The 20,248-nt window shown below is 40.2% G+C and overlaps 1 protein-coding gene and 1 pseudogene across 1 annotated transcript in view; one reads left to right on the forward strand and one right to left on the reverse strand.

The window, feature by feature from the left end:
* crocc2 (ciliary rootlet coiled-coil, rootletin family member 2) overlaps positions 1-20,248 on the forward strand; it is a 109,911-nt gene that overhangs the window by 857 nt on the left and 88,806 nt on the right. The window contains exons 2-3 of the mRNA XM_065273692.2: positions 255-402; positions 517-623. Coding sequence (XP_065129764.2) covers positions 255-402; positions 517-623 — 255 coding nt within the window. The remainder of the gene's footprint in view (positions 1-254; positions 403-516; positions 624-20,248) is intronic.
* Positions 11,536-11,652, reverse strand: LOC135758943 (5S ribosomal RNA; annotated as a pseudogene).

Consider the following 20,248-nt stretch of genomic DNA (forward strand, 5'->3'; position numbering starts at 1 on the left):
GGGTTTACCCTTACAAAAATTAACCATGGTTTTACTGTGGTAAAAGTATAGTGACCATGTTTTTTTGGTGTATTGATTACTTTCAGCAAAACCATGGTTTTACTACACTAACTATGGTTTACTGTATGTTGTCAAAACCATGGTTATTTTGCTTTACTACAGTAACAATGTTTTTTTACTGTATTAAAACCATGGTACATTTTCGGAAGGGTATGTAAGTTAAAGTATCTCTCCCTACACTGTTGTTAATGCAGAAGCTGGAGGAGTCACTGCTGAACCCAGACAGCAGTGCAGAGGAGAGGACTCACTCTGTGAATGAGGATGAGGAGCACTTTAATGCCACACCTGTTCCTGCCCGTATTCGTGAGATCATCACTAGAAACCTGACTGAAACGCCCATAGGTACTCTATACTGTGTATGAGCTAATTAAGGGCAGGTCTTCTGGAGTATTGGTAGTTAGAACAGATGTATATTTTTTCAATTCCTGCTATGTCTTTCCTCCGGTGATGCATTAGCAGGGAGCAGTGAGTCGGAGGGAAACTGTTTGCCAAGGGATATTCCATCTCAGATGTGCAGTGACAGAGACCAGCTGCTCAACAGGCACTCTGCTCTCACCAGTATGGTAGGAGCACAGACACAAAAAGTCTGCACTTATAAGGGGTCAGAATTGTAACATTTTTACTAAATAAATAGACTATGATCCACAAATAAAGGAGAGTTTCACAAACAATGAATTCATTCCATTCATTATTGTGCAATATGTTGTGTTATAAGTTGCACAAAATGAAAAGTATTTACAAAGAAAAGAGGCAAATGCAAATGAAAATACAAGAAATTTCTCTGCAGTTTTAAAAAACAGAAAAAAGAGCCTAAGTGTCACATATTAAATGTGACCTCCATTCAAACCAGAGCAATTAAAGGAACCTACACTCTAAAAATGGCTGGGTTATTTTTAGCTCAAAAATGCTGGGTTGAGTCTGTTGGGTTGTTTTGTTGGGTTATTTTTTCACACATTAAACACTTTTGGGTAGTTTTAGTTTTCTAGTTGTTGGGTTAAACCTGCTGGGTTATTATGCTGGGTTCTTTGAAGAAGCTCACGTGCTTCGCGTCTTTAGAATGTTTGAATGTGCTCATCAATGGTCGTCGTGACAGGACAGAGGCACTGGAAGCAGTTGTTTAAAGGTAAGTTTATACCTTGTAAGTTTATAATGTTTTGGTGAACATTTCATATGCATATAAACAAGATAATAACATATTGCGAGACAGACTAAGATGACGGGTGTAATTTAGAGGAATGGCGACTGTTACCTCATATTGCCATTTACACAAATTGACTCGAGTAGTCGTCTTAAGATGTGTGATATGGCATATTAATACAGTTTTTTTGATGTTACTGATGATGTTAATGATGATGTTGTTTTCCCATTCCTCCTTTTCCTAGAGTCTGAAAAGTAGGTCAAAAAGTCTTCCGTCCATCCATTGATGAGGCTAGCAAGGCCTTCATACAACTTCAGCCAGTATAAGTATAAAATTTAATAATTAAGTGTGCTTGCAAAAAGCACACTTATTGTTCTTTATAAGTTTTCTTATTATTATTCCGCCCTAATTTTTGGCCAGGTCCTGTGACTAGGCCGTTTGACACAGAGACCCTTTAAAACTTTAAAACGTTCGGGCAGTGTCGGTCTAAGTTGCTTGAGGACCTGACATCACGGATTCATGTCGTTCTTCCGCTGTATATTAGATTGAACAGAAAACCAAAAAAAAAAAAAGATTCACAGGTCACAAATTTTGTCCGAACCTCACGAAACTTGACGTACATGATTCTTGGACCAAGCCTCAAAAAAGTTACTAGAAGGATTTTTGATTGGTTTGCCTGTCACAGCCCTAACGAAATGTGAGTCGAAGCCGCCAAAACATGAAATAGTTCATATCTCAGGAATGCTATCACGTATTAATACCAAACTTTTTACATGTACTTGGGTCTCCAATATGAGGATGAAAAACATATTTTTTTTTTATAGTTGAGGCTCTGTTGGTGGGGGAGGGGCAGCAGAGTGCTGGGTGCAAGCAGATCTCTCATTGAGATTGTGTGCTTGTTCTAGTGATGGTCAACCCAGATCTTTTTAAGGATTTGGGTTATTCTGAGTCACTCACTAAACTGATCTGGGTTGTGTGAGTCACTTGAGGCTTTGTTTAATTACAGACGGAGTTCTGTGTTTCCCCATGTAACATTATTACTGATGCACAACCCTTTATCGCTCATGAGGCAAGAGGCCGCTTGTGCTGCGTGTGATTTAACATACTCTACGTGTGACACACATGGATTTTACATGTTAGCAGGTGAACATAATCTCCAGAGCTGCTCTAAGAGTTTATTTCACGAGTTTATTTTGATAAAAGTGCAGGCTCTATCCGTCTATCCTATTCATGGGTACCAAAGACGTCACTTCCGCCATGCCCGCCGCCATATTTGTGTCTTTTTCGGCAGCGAACACAGCATATATAATTCACTAAATTGTCACATTTATTAGTTTAATTGAGGGCTTACCAGAGACAAAATACTGATTGTACAATCTGGAGATAGGTGTCGTCTGCCAGTCAGTCCCTCCAGTTGTTCGCGATCGCAAAATGAATTTTGGGGATCCCGCATTATTTGTCATATTCTGTATTAAATTGTCCAGAAATTAAAAATGTCTCATAAAATAAATAAAATATAAATTTTGTCAAATAAATTGGGTAGACAACTTATTTTATATATTTTTGGCTTTAATTTACTAACGCGAATGAACAATTCCTCTCATAGCACACTCTGTATCCTGTTACCATAATTAGCCCACAGTTAACAGTGAATTACATCTTCTGAGTACGCAAAAAACTCCTAAGTTTAATGGTAAGTTGTAATGCATTATTTTCATGAAGATGCACACTTGCGACTTTTAGACCCATTTAGACAAACTTAGCGACTGTTTGGATTAATCCTAGCTTCACATCTGTACAGACAAGCTACTATGTCGCATGTACCGGCCCACGAGTGCTGGGTGGCGCTGTCTCGGTGAAATGTGCGTCTAGACGAGATATCTCGTCAATGGCGGGGAAAGAGTTAAGAAGGTTGCGGCCGTGACATCACCGCAGCTGGCATCTCTCTTACTGCGGTGATGCGGTAACGCGTTATCGTCACAGCCCGTATGTGCTTGCTTCAGCTATGGTCAGAACTGTATGTTGTGTCCAGTGCAGTGTACAGGGTAGACCCTGAAAGACTTGCATTTCACAGAGGACGCAAGTCCTGATACGATACTTGTACAGACAACACATAGGCTGAATAAACAGATAATGTTCATATAAAAGTAAGTGACTGGTCGGTGTATGTCTTCAGCTCGTTAAACTGACGCCTCACTGGGTCAGATGTGTGAAAATACACACATACATAACAGCGGACCAGACACTTTTAGTGTTTGAAATGTAAACAATGCATGCGAATCTCATCCACACGTCAGTTCTTACCGTCTAAATTGTTCACTGCTCAGAAAATGCACAGAGGGTAGACGCCAGGCGCACATTTCACCGTAACAGTGCCACCCAGCACTTGTGGGCCGGTACAAGCGACACAGTAGCCTATATGTACAGATATGAAGCTAAGATTCATCCAAACAGTGGCTAAGTTTGTCTAAATGGGTCTAAAAGTCGCTAGATGTAGCAATAAGGTCGCTAAGTTGGCATGCAACACAGTCGCTGAGTTGGCAACACTGCTTCAGCCAATCCCATTTTTTTAGCAAGTAAACCCCACCCACTGATTAACATTGAATTTGCATACAAGTTGAAAATAAAAGTGAACACGAAAATTAAAACGAAAATGCAAAAGAAAAACAGAACATAAAATTAAAACTGAACTTTACATTTTAATTTTGTCCCTATTATTGCTTGGGCATGAATAAAAAGCCTTTTTAAAAAATTATTTACAGATTCCTTTTCAAGCTTGCCTTTTTATTTTAATATTGTCTGTCTTAACTCAAGATTATATTGAAAATGAAATGTAAAATCATCAATTTAATTAAATTTTTCAATTTGGCCGGAATGATGCTTCATCACGTTAAAAATGAAATAATTTAATATAATGTTTTAGTTTTTATTTTAGCATTTCATTTTCAAATTTGGGACATATTTTGCGATTTTATTTTTTATTTTATAATTTAATTAATTATTTTATAATTTAATTAATTAATTTTAAAAAGTCAAAAAATACTTTCCATACTGGTAGGCATCTTCTCCTCCTACAACGATGGGAGGGGGGCCTGACCGCTTGGACACTACAGCCGCCCCCGGGTCCTCAGCGGGTTTGAGCAGAGACACATGGAAAGTGGGAGAGATATGGTAATTAGCAGGGAGTTGTAAACGGTATGACACAGCATTAATTTGTTTGATTATTTTAAAAGGGCCAACATACCTGGGATTGGTTCAGGGCATCTGTGGCGATCAGCTTTGTGCTTAAGCTTCTTGGTGGCTCGTGATAGATGGACGTGGGCTTGATCTCAGACCTCTTGGCTACATGTGAACCAGGCATCTACAGCGGGAACATCTGTGAGCTCATCGTCCCAGGGGAGCATCAGTGATTGATACCTAAGGACACATTAGAATGGGGTGAGACTAGGGTTGTTGCGGTGACAGAATTTTCCCACCGGTTAATCAGCGCGTGACAAACCCGGTGATACCAGTTTCACCGGGTGGGAGGGGCTTATAAATGCACATACAGACGTGCGCATTTTACTTTCACTTTTGAATTAGATGCAACTGTTGTTTAAATCCAGCGCTTGCGTACGCTGCGTTAAATCGTGTATGAATTTGCGTGCAATCGTGAGTGCAACAGCTGGTTTAAGTGCTTGAGTCAATGTGCACAGGTACTTCTGACAGAAACCCGCCAGTCCCAAGCAGAGCAACCGGCTATTCCTCCATAAAGTGCTGCTTGAATGATGGGTTTATTATTATTCTTAATGAAAAACACAACAACAAAACGATCTCACTTATATTTAACATCATATATGTATATTATAACAAAAACGAGGAAGCACGCGGCTTCTGCTATGATCGTCTGGTCAGTAAGCTTGCAGCAGTCTGACAGGAATAAATGAAATCTGACACCTGCTGCTCTGTGACGTGACGCGCGTTGAGCTCCGCTAAATTCAGGCAGCAGACACATTCAGTTGTTAGTGTGTTTGCTCTCTCTTACGAAACTAAATGATTTAATTACAAGAAAATATCAAAACGACGGTGAAAGACGGTGTCACGGTGGGCAAGTGATCCAACCGGTGAGAGGCTGAAGCACCGGTAATCACCGTTTCACTGACTATCGCAACAAGCCTAGGTGAGACCAGTGGTAGTTTTCTTTATGGAGTTCTGTGAATATTCAGCCCAAGGTAGGAAGCGGCACCAGTCATGTTGGTTTTGATGATTATGGATTCTGATAAATTTTGTGAGTTCCTGATTGAGACTTTCCACTTCACGTTGTTAGATTGCGGGTGATAGCCAGATGTGAGACTGATGTTAATGTTGAGTGTTTTGAAGAACGCCTTCCATTCCTTGGACGTAAACTGGGAACTACGGTCTGATACGATGTCTTTGGGGAGTCCATAATAACGGAAGACACATTGGAGGAGCTGTTCTGCTGTTTCCATGGCAGACGGGAGTTTGGGCAAAGGGATAAATCTGCAAGCTTTAGAGAATCGATCATCGACAGACAGAACAACAGTGTCAGTGTTGCCTTCAGAATTGGGTAAATTAGTTACAAAGTCTGGCTATATGTGACCAGGGTCTTTGTGAGATTACAAGACGTTGAAGGAGGCCTGCCGGGGTTTGGGGAGGGGCTTTATTGTTAGCACAGATGGTGCATGCATTGATGACAGAACTTTCATTGGGATACGTAGAGTGCCACCAAAACTTATTCTTTAGCATCTGTAGAGTAGAGTTAATGGCGGGATGGTCAGATGAAAGAGATGTGTGTACCCAGTGAATGACTTGTTTTCTGTGAGATGGTAGAACAAATCCACGGTCGGCAGGGCATTCGGCTGGTGGTGGGTTGAGGTTATTAAAGGCAGGATAGGCAGGAATTATCTAAAAAAAACTTTTTTACAAATTTGTTTAAACTTTCTTTATATACCAATACATAAGTAAAATGTAAGTACTCTGAAAAAGAGAGTATAAAAATCGCGTGTCTGTAAACACAGCTCATTTTTCCATTCACTCCACCCCCTCCCTTCTGGGTATCTTCTAAAGTCACGCCGTCACATGGTGCATGTAGTAACATCATGTCACAATCATATGTAATAATACACCTAACTTTATCACTATGAATATAAACAAATAGGATGGCTTTTAGTACTCACTATTAAGCCAGTGTTTGAGTGTTTTGCATGGAAGAGTTTCCGTGATGAAGGCATTGTTGACTCTGATGAGGACTACACTCCGGAGACAATATCGCTACCGCATCGTCGACTCGAGGAAAAGCCACACGATATTTACTCTCATTTGATTTCTTCGTTTATTCCTTTTTTTGCCTCGTTTGCCTTCGCTGACTGGATATGCAGGTACTGTGAGTTCTGAATGCTCTTTCTCTGCCGTACTTTTGGTCTTTGTGCACGTTCGAATCAATCGAGTGTGCGCATGTGTGGGCAGATCCCATAGCAACCGGGGTGGTGCCATGGTCGCGAGAGAGAGTGATAGTCGACAAGCCAATCATTTGTTTCGTTCCGAATGGAAATAATGAGCTGTGTTTAAAACAGTGGTGAGAGGTTTACAGACACTCGATTTTTATACTCTCTTTTTCAGAGTACTTACATTTTACTTATGTATTGGTATATAAAGACAGTTTAAACAAATTTGTAAAAAAGTTTTTTAGATAATTCCTGCCTATCCTGCCTTTAAGTTGATTAATATCCTGCATAATGTTCCACTGTACTGGTTCAACAATGAGGGAGGGTGGGATGATGGGTTCAGTACAGTTAGACTGGAGCACAGAGTCATACAGGCGTGAGAGAGCATCAGCTTTGGTGTTTTTGGAACCGGGTCGACATGTTATGGTGAATAAACTAAGAAAGCACAAGGATACAATTTGGATGGGTTACCTTTCCTTTGGGATAAAATGGCGCCAACGCCTCAGTTGGAAGCATCAACTTCTACTATAAAGGGTTTCTCTGGGTCTGGGTGATGAAGGATCGGGGCTGAGGTGAACAGATAATTAAGATCTTAAAATGCTCTTTCTGCGTCAGAGTTCCAAGATAGTTTGTGATTAGTCTTTTGCACTAGTGAAGTCAAAGGTGCCACAATGATACTGAAGTTTTTGATAAATTGCCGATAGAAGTTCTTATAGAACAGCTCAATGGCACAGTCACTGGCCCGATGAGGTGGTAGTTGTGTCCAGTGATGGGAATAACGGCGTTATAAGTAATTGGCGTTAGTAACTGCGTTATTTTTTTCAGTAACGAGTAATTAAATAAATTACTGTTTCCCCTGTTATAACGCCGTTATCGTTACTGACATTAAAATGCTGCGCATTACTAAAATTGATCTTACTGTAGTGATTTTCAGCCGCGTATGCTCACTCTCTCAGCCAAACACTGTTTTTCTCTTGTGTGTGTTGTGAGAAACATAACGGATGATGATTGGCTTAATTTCCATCGGTAGCCAACCAGAGGCAGAGTTCACAAAAAGGCCCGCCCACACGCGCAGTCCAAGTCCAAGGAGCGAGCAGCAGTGTTAAAAAGTCTGAGCAACTTGGTCACTTTGTCGCTAGATTTAGCAACTTTCTATCACTTTAGCGACTTTATAGGACAAATCTAGCTATCTTTTCTGACGTGGTTGGAGACTTTTGTAGACTGACATGAAAATACGCGTCGTTTTCTCTTCTCAACGAGCAGCGGTTCTGCTGCTGACTGTTCCCCATCTCAAAGCACTGACATGCAGCCCGGTCATCGCGCATCAAACACCGGCGACAGGGCGATGGCAAGTACAACAAGCTCAAAGGTAGCGGTCGCAAAACAAAGTATAAAGCACTACTTTTCCATTGTTGAGGTGAAAGGCAAGAATGTTTGTGTAATGTGCAACTTATGCCCATGAAGAAAAAGTCTCTCCACGTCTGTGGCAAGTAATTCTGATCTAATAAAGCACCTCACATCGTCACATGCTGCCACAAAATTAGTGATTTCTCTTTAGTATCCATTTTAGTCATTTAACATATTTAATTTTGTAAGGGGAATTCAAGTTATTTGAAATATTATTTTTTTAAGTAACGCAGTAATTACTTTTCCTGGTAATTAATTACTTTTATAATAATGTAACGCAGTTACTAACTCAGTTACTATTTGTGAGAAGTAATTAGTAACTATAACTAATTACTTTTTTAAAGTAACGTTCCCAACACTGGTTGTGTCGCCTTAGTGCAAGCCAATCATTTCTGGGGTTTTACTCACACAAGAGGTCAAGCACTTTTCACTCGCAGTTAAGAATCATTTTTTCCTTCCAGGAGACAGAAGGGTTATGTCTATGGAGCCACGGATATCCCAAAATGACAGGGTTGTGAGGAGACGAAATGACATAAAAGGTGATGCTTTCCATATGGTTGGGTTTGGTGACAGGGTGTTATTCTCGGTGATGTGGGTGACACGGCCCGTGCCCAAGGGCCATCCATCTAGCGCTGCAATAGAGAGAGGAGGTACACAAGGTTACAGAGATGATATGGGATTTAACCAGTCCAGAGTCAATAAAGTTTCCCGCAGCCCCTGAATCAAGTATTGCTTTTGAGGGTATGGTGATATCTTGCTATGTTAAGGTGATGGTACTTCCATACAATCAAAAGCAGAAGTAGGAATGGATACACTCACCCGGCCGAGATGAGTTTGTGATGGACGCGTAGGACATACGGCAAGGATGTGGCCAGACTTGCAGCAGTACAAGAACAGTCGTCCTCTAAAGCGGCTCTTTCTCTTCTTCGCTGTTAGCCGTGCTTGTCCCACCTGCATAGGTTCACAGTCTTTGGGGAGAGATGATATGGGAGTATTTAAACCTTGCACTTGTCTTCTGACTCAAACCAAATTATCTATGCAAATGGCCAGTGTCACAAACTCATCCAAACTTTTCCCTTCATCCCAGCGTGCCAGTTTGGACTGTAACTCAAGATTTAGTCCTTGCCGAAATAAGGTCTTCAAAGTATCCTTCACACAGTTAGTTTGTGTGGCGAGAGTGCAGAAAGCTAGTGCATACTCAGCCGCTATGCAGCAGCCTTGTCGTAGAGTTGGCAGTTGTTCTTCCAGGTCGTGGGCCCCCGGCCGGGTACTCGAACACAGCTTGCATGGTTCTTTGAAACTCATCATAAGTACAATGGTTAAAACTTCCTGCCGACCATAAAGCAGTGGCCCACTCTAGGGCTTTCCCGGTAAGCAATGAACATACTAAAGAGATCTTACCACCTTTCGTGTTGTACAAGGAGTAATGTTGGGCGATAAAGAGCACACACTGTATGAGGAAGCCTTTGCACTTGTCTGGGTTGCCGTCAAACTTTTCTGGGAGGCCCAAGTGGGGCATAGCCGAAGCCGGGGTAATGGGTGCAGGTGCAGGCAGAGGTCGTGACCGCTAGGCCTTGTACAGAGCAGACCAGTTCCTCTGAAAGGGATGTTAGCCACGATAACTGTTGCTGGTGGGCTGCGAGTATGTGAGCATGTGAGGAGAGCTCACCCGTAAGTTGTGCTAAGGTTGCTGGATCTGATTGCGGCAAAGTCTTCTGTGACGAATCAGACAGATCTTTATTGTAGAAAGTGGACAACAAACAGAAGGTAAATAGGTCTCGTACACACTGCAAACTTTCGGAAGTGACAACCGCATTTAAATGCGGGAGTGAATCCCCTAAATGTTCGTTTCATGTCTGTACGGAACGAGACTCACTCCCGAAAATGTGATGATTGACACAGAAATAACCATAGCAACGTTCTGCCGTCTTGCGTGCTTATCACTCACAGCTTTGACCAAAATAATTTAACAGCATTGTGTTTTGCAATAAACCTCCGTCTTGGGGTTGTGTATTGTACGCTTTTGTGAGGCTGCTTCACAGCGCGCGGTCTTGCAGTGTTGCCAGGTCCTTGTCTTTTTTGTATGTAAATACCGTTTAGGCGCTTAACCATTTATGGCTTTTGGCTCTTGAAGCATTATTCCGGTTTATTATTGGATTAGTGCTATAATTGATAGGAACGCTTTCACATATTGAAACCAAACACATGAACTTGGGACTCCAATGTGAGGATGCATAAGTAAAAAAAAACTAAATTGGCGGCACCAGAACAAGCACACTTTTGCAGTTTCTCTGGAAATGCATTTTCTAGTTCCTATTTAAAATGTATTGGGAATGTATTATTTATCTGCTACATTTTAGTACTGCTGCACTTTATTCTTTATAGTCAGATCATCCTATTTTGTCAGTCTGTGTGGTTTGCTGCCTTTGTTGTTGGCACAACAGTTATGCCAGTAAAGGAGTTTAACACCAAAATCTCATGCAAACCGACAACAGACCATTGAATTTTTGGATTTTTATAAAATGTATAATTCACTTGGCCAACATGGTTTTCTTAATACTTAAATCTGATCATTTAGTTCTGAACACTCATTGTTTTCCTCTTTTGTAGATTTAAACAAATGTGGTGGAATTTCTTCTCTGGACAGAATCCTCGAAACCCTTTCCTTTCGTCCTGGACATGGGAAACCTGCAGCAGATCTTTCAATCTTTTGTAATTATTCATGGCAAGCTCTGGAACAAAGCACACTACTTGCAGCTGTTGATGTATGTTTTAAGCGAGGGGCAATCTTTTGGTCTCTCTGATAAAGCCAATACAGAAGTGACTAAAACTACAATTCGGCCAAGATGGCGACGGCAGGCACCTCCTACTTTAAGCTTAAAAAATGCTCTTCACAAAGCATGGGTGACATCACAGACACTAGGTCCATATTTTTTACAGTCTATGGTTTTAAGGCGTTTTACGTGTTTGAAATTAAATTCCCATGGCAATGTGCTTCTACATGGGAATTCCTGCAGTCTGTCATTTTCCAAATGGATGAATCCTCTGCTGTTTGATTCCTTTGTAAATTTTTGTTCACGAGAAGTAACTTAATAATAATTTGTTACATTTATATAGCACTTTTTTGCAGCACTCAAAGTGCTTTACACATGAATGGGGGAATCTTCCACCAATGTGCAGCAGCCAGAACGCTCACCACACACCAGCTTATTAGTGGAGAGGAGATGGAGTAATATAGCCAATTAGTATGAGGGGATGATTAGTAGGCCAACTGGCAAGTTTGGCCAAGATGCCGGGGCACACCTCTACTCTTTTTGAAAGATATCCTGGGATTTTTAATGACCACAGAGAGTCAGGACCTTGGTTTAACATCTGATCCGAAGGACGGTGCTTTTTGACAGTATAGTGTCCCCATCACTATACTGGGATGTTAGGACCCACACAGACCACAGGGTGAGCACCCCCTGCTGGTCTCACTAACACCTCTACCAGCAGCAACCTGGTTTTCCCAGGAGGTCTCCCATCCAAGTACTGACCAGGCTCAGCCCTGCTTAGCTTCAGTGGGCAAGCTGTCTTGGGCTACAGGGTGATATGGCTGCTGGCCATAATAAATTACTTAATAAATTAAGTATTTTTAGTCAAATACATTCCATACTGTGAAACTTAGAGCATCTGTTTTGTAAAAAACTTTTTTTTACTTTTAATTAAACAATTACATTGTTTCTTTTCATACACTGCTACTGGAGTTTTGTTTATGTAAATTTCTGTATTTCATTTATATACTTAAAAATTCTTACATTTAAACAATTTATTCAGCCTGTTACATTGTTACTTCAATGTGCATAATTTATGATATTTAATAAATATATTTATACTTTGTTAGTAAGCAGTCCTTTAAATTATTTTGCAACTGCCAACTGTAAAAAAATGTAATATTAGGGTTTGTAGTTATTTTGCAGTCATATAAACTTTATTTGGTGTTCACAATGGTCTTGATTTACAATAAATCACATGATTTAAGCAAGAACAACCCAGACAATTAATCCCATTAATGATTAAAATAACTACATGTTTGGTTTTTCAACAACCCAGCCTGCTGGGTTAAAATATGTTACCCAACGTGCCCATGTGTTCTGTCCAATATTTTCCCAGCGCTGGGTTGCCAATTGGGTTGTTTTTAACCCAACCATTTTTAGAGTGAGAATGTTTTTTTTAACTAATTTTAAATTAATTAATTTAATGCTAAAATAAAAAAAATTGCAAAATAAGTCCCAAATTTGAAAATTAAATGCAAAAATAAAATTTAAAACGTTAAATTAAATTATTTCATTTTCAAGGTTATAATGCATCTTTCCTGCCAAATTGAAAAATAAAATGCAATTGATGATTTGACATTTCATTTCATTTTCATCAATCTTGAGGCAAACTTGAAAAAGGAATCTATAAATAAATTTTTAAAGGCTTTTTATTCAAGCCCAAGCAATAATAGTGACAAAAGGAAAATGTAAAGTTCAGTTTTAATTTTATGTTCTCTTTTATTTATTGTTTTTTTATTTTCTTTTTTAAATTGTATGCAAATTCAATGTTAATCATTGGGGGGGTAGAGCAGTGGCGAAGCCAGAAATTTTCAAGTGGGTGGGCCTTTAAAAGTGAAAAAAGTGAAGTGAGTATTTGCCAATGTATGGTAACCCATACTTGGAATGTGACCTCTGCATTTAACCCATCCAGTGAATAGTGAACACACGCACTGCAAGTCGTGAACACACAAACACCCGGAGCAGGGGTGGGCAAAGCATAGAATGTACATAAACTGGGGGCGTGCACAACTAAGTGGCCGGTGTATGTTTTTTTTCCCAATGGAAGCGTGGCGTTTTTCAAAACAGCCAGCAGCTGTCCGTTTTTTTCTGCGCTGTTGTCGAAAAATATTTAACTTGGGTGAAAAGCTCAGCTCGTCAATGTAAGTTCTCACGCGGCCGTCCAATCACACTGGACGAAGGGCGGGACAAATATTACAACAACCAACCGACTCACAGATCAAGTATCACAGCAGACAAAGCCCTCCCGCTTTGGTGTGCACACTCCCTAAGCCAAGTTACCTTGATGCCATGCTTGCAGCACAATGTTTCAAGGGGAAAATTATAAAACAACTTATAAATAACCAGCAGTAGCTTGTCTACAGTATATGGGCAGGTGGGGCTGTGCCTGTTTTATACAGTCTATGGGCAGTGCCCCACCAAATTATTAATCCACTTGAAAACACAGAACTCAATCTAAACTGAATTACTAACGGAATTAGTTTTTACTTTATTTACGTTAAGTGAACGTAGTTCCTAACAATGATATGTTATTCCTCGTCAGCAAAATGAATGACGTGAAAGCGTATAGGCTACGACAGATTCAACAGGTAGTGATTTGATTTTACTAAAGAACTCGTTTGAGAGATTGTTATTTAATGAGAAAATACAAAATTGCATGTGTTGTCATTTAAGTGTAAATTCCAACAACAGTAAATACAGCCTATGACATGACACATAGTCTGCCCCCCTAAATAGTTGACTGGAGTAATACTCCTGACTATAAACTGTAAATAATAATGACACCACTATAAACATTAAGAAAATGTCTTAACTCACCTTTACATGTAGCTACTGTATTAGTCTGAGACGGGGCTTCTGGTTAAAGATGGAGAAAGTCTCGATCATAATAACAAAGTCCAATATCTTTGATCATAATATGTCCCTTCGTGCAAAGAAAAGCAGAAATACATTTCTCAGACGAGCATTTATCATCGATGAGTGTAACGTTATATGTTTTTTTTATACAATATGTGGTGAAGAACAGTCTTTCAACAAAGCATGAAGTCATTATCAAAGTAATAAGTGCTCGTTTCATTTTGTTGACGTTTGAAAAGATGTCCTTAGTAATCCATCATTTCCATGAGTGATGTAATAGTCTCTGTATCCAAAAGTATACAGACAACAGCAGATGTCATCGTGGAAAGGTTGTTAAACTCGATGATTTGTGACTCGCTATTTTCAAATTCAGTTTAATCGCGCGTAGGCGTAACTAACAATGACTGACAAATCATATTCAACGTTTCATGTTGACAAGCGTGTGCACCTATAGGGTAAAAGAAAACTGCGAAACTGCCTGAACATGCAACTTGCACTTATATTTTATATTTTATTTATATTTATAATTTTATTACATATATGAAATTATAGTGTGATAAGACGTCTATTCGTAGTACTATTATTTATTTTTGTTAAATTATTTACACATTTGTCTTGAAAATGGCCTTCTGACTGGGTGGGCCACAACTCAAAGTGGGCGGGCCCCGTAGCTTCGCCACTGGGGTAACATGTTTAATAGGCTACTGATGACAGCAAAGCCACGCTGTAAAAAATAAAAAGTTGACTTAACTTACATTTTCAAGGCAACTTGCTGCACAGGTTTTTTGATTTTACTCAACTCTTGGATGATGTAGTTACCTTTCAGTCGGTCACTACGACGTCACAACATGACTGACGAATTGGGAACCACTTTGCAGGGACCTATCCACTTCGAGAAACTAACAAAACACCAATGAACTTGGCATGCAGGTATTTGCATAATGCTGGCGCCGTGCGTATATAAGCAGCAGGTGCACAATACCAAAATAGTCGGCAGGATCTCTGCTCACGAGAAGCTATTCTTAAAACTCTATGGAAGTACACTGCTGCTTGAGTTGGTTGGACTTCAGCACCACAGCGGAAGCACTTGCAGTTTTCCACCTCTTTATTTTCTCAGTTTTGAACTTGAGTTGAGTATGTGCGTCGCCTTTTCCTCAACCCAGTGCTAGAAGAGTGATTTCCTCTAAAAGAGTTGCACGTTCGAGCCACTCGTTCGTGTCATGGTTGGGTGCGTCTTTTTCAAGATGTCATTCCAGCCGTGCTCCGTTTCTGGATGCAGTGTGCATATCGCTTCCCAGGATGCCCACTATTGTTGCATCACGTGTATGGGGCAGTGTTTTGTAATGGCTCATGCTCCATTTGTGAGGGCATGACCAGAGCCGGCCCAGCCACTAAACGACACTTGCAATTGCAAAGGGCTCCGTGGCCAGCAGAGGGCCCCATAGAGTCACTGCCAGCTAGTGGTTGAAAAAAAATTATACATCAAAAGTAACATAAAATAAATAAAAAGAAATGGATCTACAGCGCTCTTTATCGGGCATCATAATAAGCACAGTTGTTTTATTTAGTTCTTTATTATGGCGAGTTCCCCGCTAATCTTGACCCTGACTGACCCTATGATGTCACTCATCACCTGATCATTGTCTGTCAGACTAGACTTGTTTGAGATGCAGCTTGCCTTGCCTGGAATTTAGACGAGCACAGGCGGCTGCAGTAAGGAAGGAGTGAAAAAACTGCAGGCAAGCCGGATGCTTCATGAATCTCGCTTTGTTGTGGACTGCAAACATCAGCAATGGAAGAGATCGCGTTCGCGTATTTTATCGCGGATTAAATAGATGCAACTGAAATACCAACAAATGCTTTACATTAAGATGTTTATAAGGAGAATCAACCAAGGTGAACTGTTCATTACTGGAAGGCTACTTAGTAAATGTTGGGATGTAATCTAAATCTAAATTCGTTTTTGTGTAAAATATAAACAGCTCACAGTACAACTAATCCAACACCAATACAAAAGTTTAAAGGAATTAATAAAAAATATGAATGTCATAACTCAAGAACAAGTTGAAAAACGCATCTCGCGCTGATCAACGGTTATGCCGATTTAGCTCATATCAAACAAGCCTATTAACTATTGTTATGCTATTTACGTAAGGGATATATTATATAGTGAGGCGGTTGTTATAGCGAATGTTAGCTACTTTTAATCTTGTTTGTGGTGTTTTAGATATTATGGTTAATGTTGTTTATTTGAAAAATTTAAACATTTAAGTGTTCTATTTATTATTTTATATAATATTTTATGTAAATGTTATTCTATTTACTCTATTTCATTTAAATTATATATAGGCTGTTGTTTGTGCCTCTTAAACTCTGGTGTCAATTAAAAATGTTTCTTTGATGGTCAGTGAAAATCACTTTATCAGTCTTTTTATTCAGCAAGTTCATCAGTGTGTGTTTGTTGCACTGCACTGCCATTCAGTTTAGTGGTATCATATTTTTCCTGTTAGACATCAAACATGGAACTCAAATCAAGAACTCAAGGGGACAGTTTCCCTGATAGGAATTAAACTAGTCATGGACTAAAATTAAAGTAGGCTAAGAGCTGTCCAAATTGAAAAAAGGTTGCACTGACATATCTTAAAATACACCAGTGCCCTTTGTTTTGCCTCAAAATGCACACAAATAATGTTTTTAGTAAGGCATGTTTGTTAAAATTGGTTATGTTTTCTAAATAAACTAAGGCTGAGTCCTGGCTTAAGATAATCCCTGTCCGGGACCACCCCAAGGTCTTTTATTGTCATTCTGTAGGCTACATGTTGCTACATAAGAACGTACTCAGGACCAGCAGCGTAAAAAAGATAATTAACATACAGTATACATAGAATAATTAAAAAACATAATTTGAAAGACAAAATAAAAAAATAACATAGTAGATATAATATGTACAGTATAGTTATAAGGTAGTCATTTCTTTTCTTTAGGCCTTACTTAAAACGGTCAAATGGGCCCCCGACCAAATTGTGCTTAGGGCCCCCGAAGGTCTAGGGCCGGCTCTGGGCATGACCATGGTGGATTTGCGGAGGCGGGTGTCGTTTCTCTGGGAATGGCTCTCTGCTTCCAAGCCTGGTACTGCTAAGGGTGCAGTTACCAAGCTTGGAAAGGGAGACCTCAGTATAATGGTGCTGAATCGGTCTGTTGGTTTGTCCAGCGGCTATAAGTGCCCTGATCCATCGTCAGCTGAGGTTCCATTGGAGACGAGCGGACGGTGTTCTACAGTGTCCTCGCCCTCTGTTGTGCCTCCATTGGATGCGGTGTCAACCTTAACATCGGAGGGGGGGTTGTCACCTTCAGAGGCTGATCCAGATCCGCTATCTCCTTCGGGTAGTGTTGGGGATGCTGTGTTTGCTCTGTTCGCTCGGGTGGCGGTGGTGGTTGCCTTGGATTGGACTGAACCTCCCCGACCCGAACCATCCCACCTCAATGATTGGTACTTCGGGGTGCTCGGACAGCTTTAGCTCTGCATGCCATGGCATAGCTGCAAGTCCACTAAGCTAAGGCTCTGAGGGGGTTGCATGAGGTGGGTCACGACTTGGTGGAGTTTTCTGAACTCTGTGTGGCTACTGACCTGGTGCTACGCTCCTGCCCTGTTGACGTTGGCGCTTCAGCCTGCCATCCTGTAGCGGCCACCTCAGTTCCTCCCCGGGGCTCTTCTAAGAAGTGAGGAACCGGTTGCCAGCAGCCCGCTCAGCTCGCTAAACAAGGTGGAAAGAGAAAATCCAAGCGGCCCTGACACGGGCGACCTGGAGGTGGAAGGGAACGGGCTCAAAGGTAGTGGTCGCAAACACAAAGTACAATAAGCACTACTTTTATACAAGAATGTTATGTAAGAAAGGCAAGACAAGTCATTCATTTAACAAATCTAATATTGGGGGCATCCAAGTTATTTGAAATATTTAAACTTTTTTAAGTAATGTAATAGTTACTTTCCTTGGTAATAAGTTACTTTTATAATGATGTAGTGCAATTACTAACTCTGTTACTATTTTTAAGAAGTAACTATAACTAATTAATTTATTAAAGTAACGTTGCCAACACTGCCTCCCTAACTGCCTGCCAACCATAGCAATAATTTTCGGGTCGGATTCGGATTGTGAAACACGGGGGAAAAGCCATTTTTAAATAAGACATGAAAACACCCGTGAAATGTTGTCTTTAACAACTCTCTTTTAGATGTTGAAGCTGAGAGAGGTAACTGCCCAAAAAACTCAAAATAAAGAGGAGAAAAAGCAAACACCGCTGCAACACCATAAGGCCAGCACACAAAGACTCTTCCAGTCACACCCCAAGGGGAAAGAGCAACACAGACAAGGCTCTGAAGCGAAAAGCTGAATATGCAGTGTATACCTACTGTCTATGTATACTCTCCCAGCATGGCGTGGCTGACAGATGCAAATACTGCATGCCAATATTCATTGGCTCTTTCTAGTTACACTCAAAGTGGATTGGTCTCTCTAGCGAGTTTTCAGTTTGCTGATTATTGATGTTATGTTGAAGTGACCGACTGAAAGGGAACCCTAATTTCTATCACTAAAATAATGACTACAGGACGTCACTCTCCTAAGAAGAGTTTAAGATGTGCTTAGTGTCAAAAAAGGTCAAACTAAATACTGACTTTTGCCAGAAGCCGCTATTTTCTTTTGAAAACGGTGGGTTTTTGACGACGGCTGGGAAAACACATGCTGAAGCGAAGGCTAACAAACTGAAACAACATCTACTGTTCATTTTAATCATAACTTGTCTCGAGCATAAAAAGAAGAAAAAACGAAGGAGACGAGTACCTGGCATTTGAATTTCCAGCGCGATTTCTCTCCGCTGCTTCATTTTTATCCTATCATGGTACAGTGGCGATGACACGTTGTACAAACACTCTTTATTGTTTCCATAACTCCAAAAGTTTCTCCTCCTGCTGTACAGTCTACCTGGTTCTTTTTTACATTTGTCTGCGTTGATTTGTTGTTGTCGCCGCACTAATTGTGTCATCGGGTTCTGTGCTTCTATTGGTTATTGAGCTGCCGGTTGTCGTAGGGAGATGTCACACAGCAGGATTGTATCTCAAAATTTCTGACACTGCCAGAATTTTGTCGGAGGATAATTTTTATCGCAACGGTCATTAATCGGCTGTCTGTGAACATGTCAAACTAGCAATCAAAGACGGCAGATTTTAGCCTGGGATTACAGAAATCGTTTAGGATTTCAAAATTTGTCCCAGACAGCTAAATCCTGGCTGAAATCTCACAGTGTGCACCGGGCTTAAGACTGTATTTTACTGTTCTAAGACTATTGGACTGGGCATACAAAACACGCTTAATCATCAGAAACTCCACTCAATGAGATACCCAGACGTTGATCAGAAATTAAACTTAAAACAATATTATAACTATAAAAAAGGAATATTGTGCAGTCAAAATATGATTAAAAGCGCTAACACACTGAACCTAAAAAAGCAGGCATCTCTATCTTGAATAAGAATAGTATAATATGCAGATTTATGAGATCTTGCTTGCAAGTCAAAAGATGCTAGGTGGAGATTACTGCCATCAAAATCTGTCCTGGTTCTGATAATAAACGTTGAGGAATTCTCATTGAGTTACTTGGTGGCAAGGGTTTTATGCACTATGAATGTACATATTGCGTCTGTCCTTTGAGTGTTCCCCTCTGTCCAGCAGTTTATAAAAGACTGAAAACAGAGAAGAAACCATCACTAATAATGTGAGAGGCTAATTGTTACAGCCAGCTCATTTCTAACCACCACCAGCGTTCAATAAACAAAAAGCGATTTTATTTACTTTAAACATAACAAAAACCACTTACAGTATAACAAAGCATAAGTCTAGGGAAAATAAAGAAACAAAGGAATGAAAAATAAAACCACTACAACAAAATATTAAAGCTACATGATATAAGAAGTATAACAAAACAAAATCACAATGAGAGATGATGAGTCTCTCCTGTATTAAACAGTCCGAGAGAGAGTGTGTGACCCCAAATACTGCTCAGAGCTCTTGTACACACACACACACGCACACACACACACACACACACACACACACACACACACACACACACACACACACACACACACACACACACACACACACACACCTGTTCCTCAATAAGCAATTAAGGTAAGTAACTCAAAACTCCCAGAAACTGCCACCATCAGGTATGTAGAACACTTAGGATCGTCACACTGATGGAGCACCTTTGGATTTTATTACTATTTTCCTTTATTTTTTCTGTGCATGATGGTGGATAGACATATCTGTGTGTAGGGAAGAGATCAAGAGAAGTCACAGAGGCTCTTTGACAGAGAAAGAGGGAGCTACATGGCTTTGAAATGGAATATGTGCACAGCAAACATCAGAGCCACAGTGCTCTTTCCGAGAGGGAAAAGTTTCGAGATTTTGATAAACAAACTCAGTGGTAAAGGGCCTTGTGAAAATTAAATGTGTAACATGGACCAA

This window comes from Paramisgurnus dabryanus, chromosome 7 (assembly GCF_030506205.2).
Source record: "Paramisgurnus dabryanus chromosome 7, PD_genome_1.1, whole genome shotgun sequence".
NCBI lineage: Eukaryota > Metazoa > Chordata > Actinopteri > Cypriniformes > Cobitidae > Paramisgurnus > Paramisgurnus dabryanus.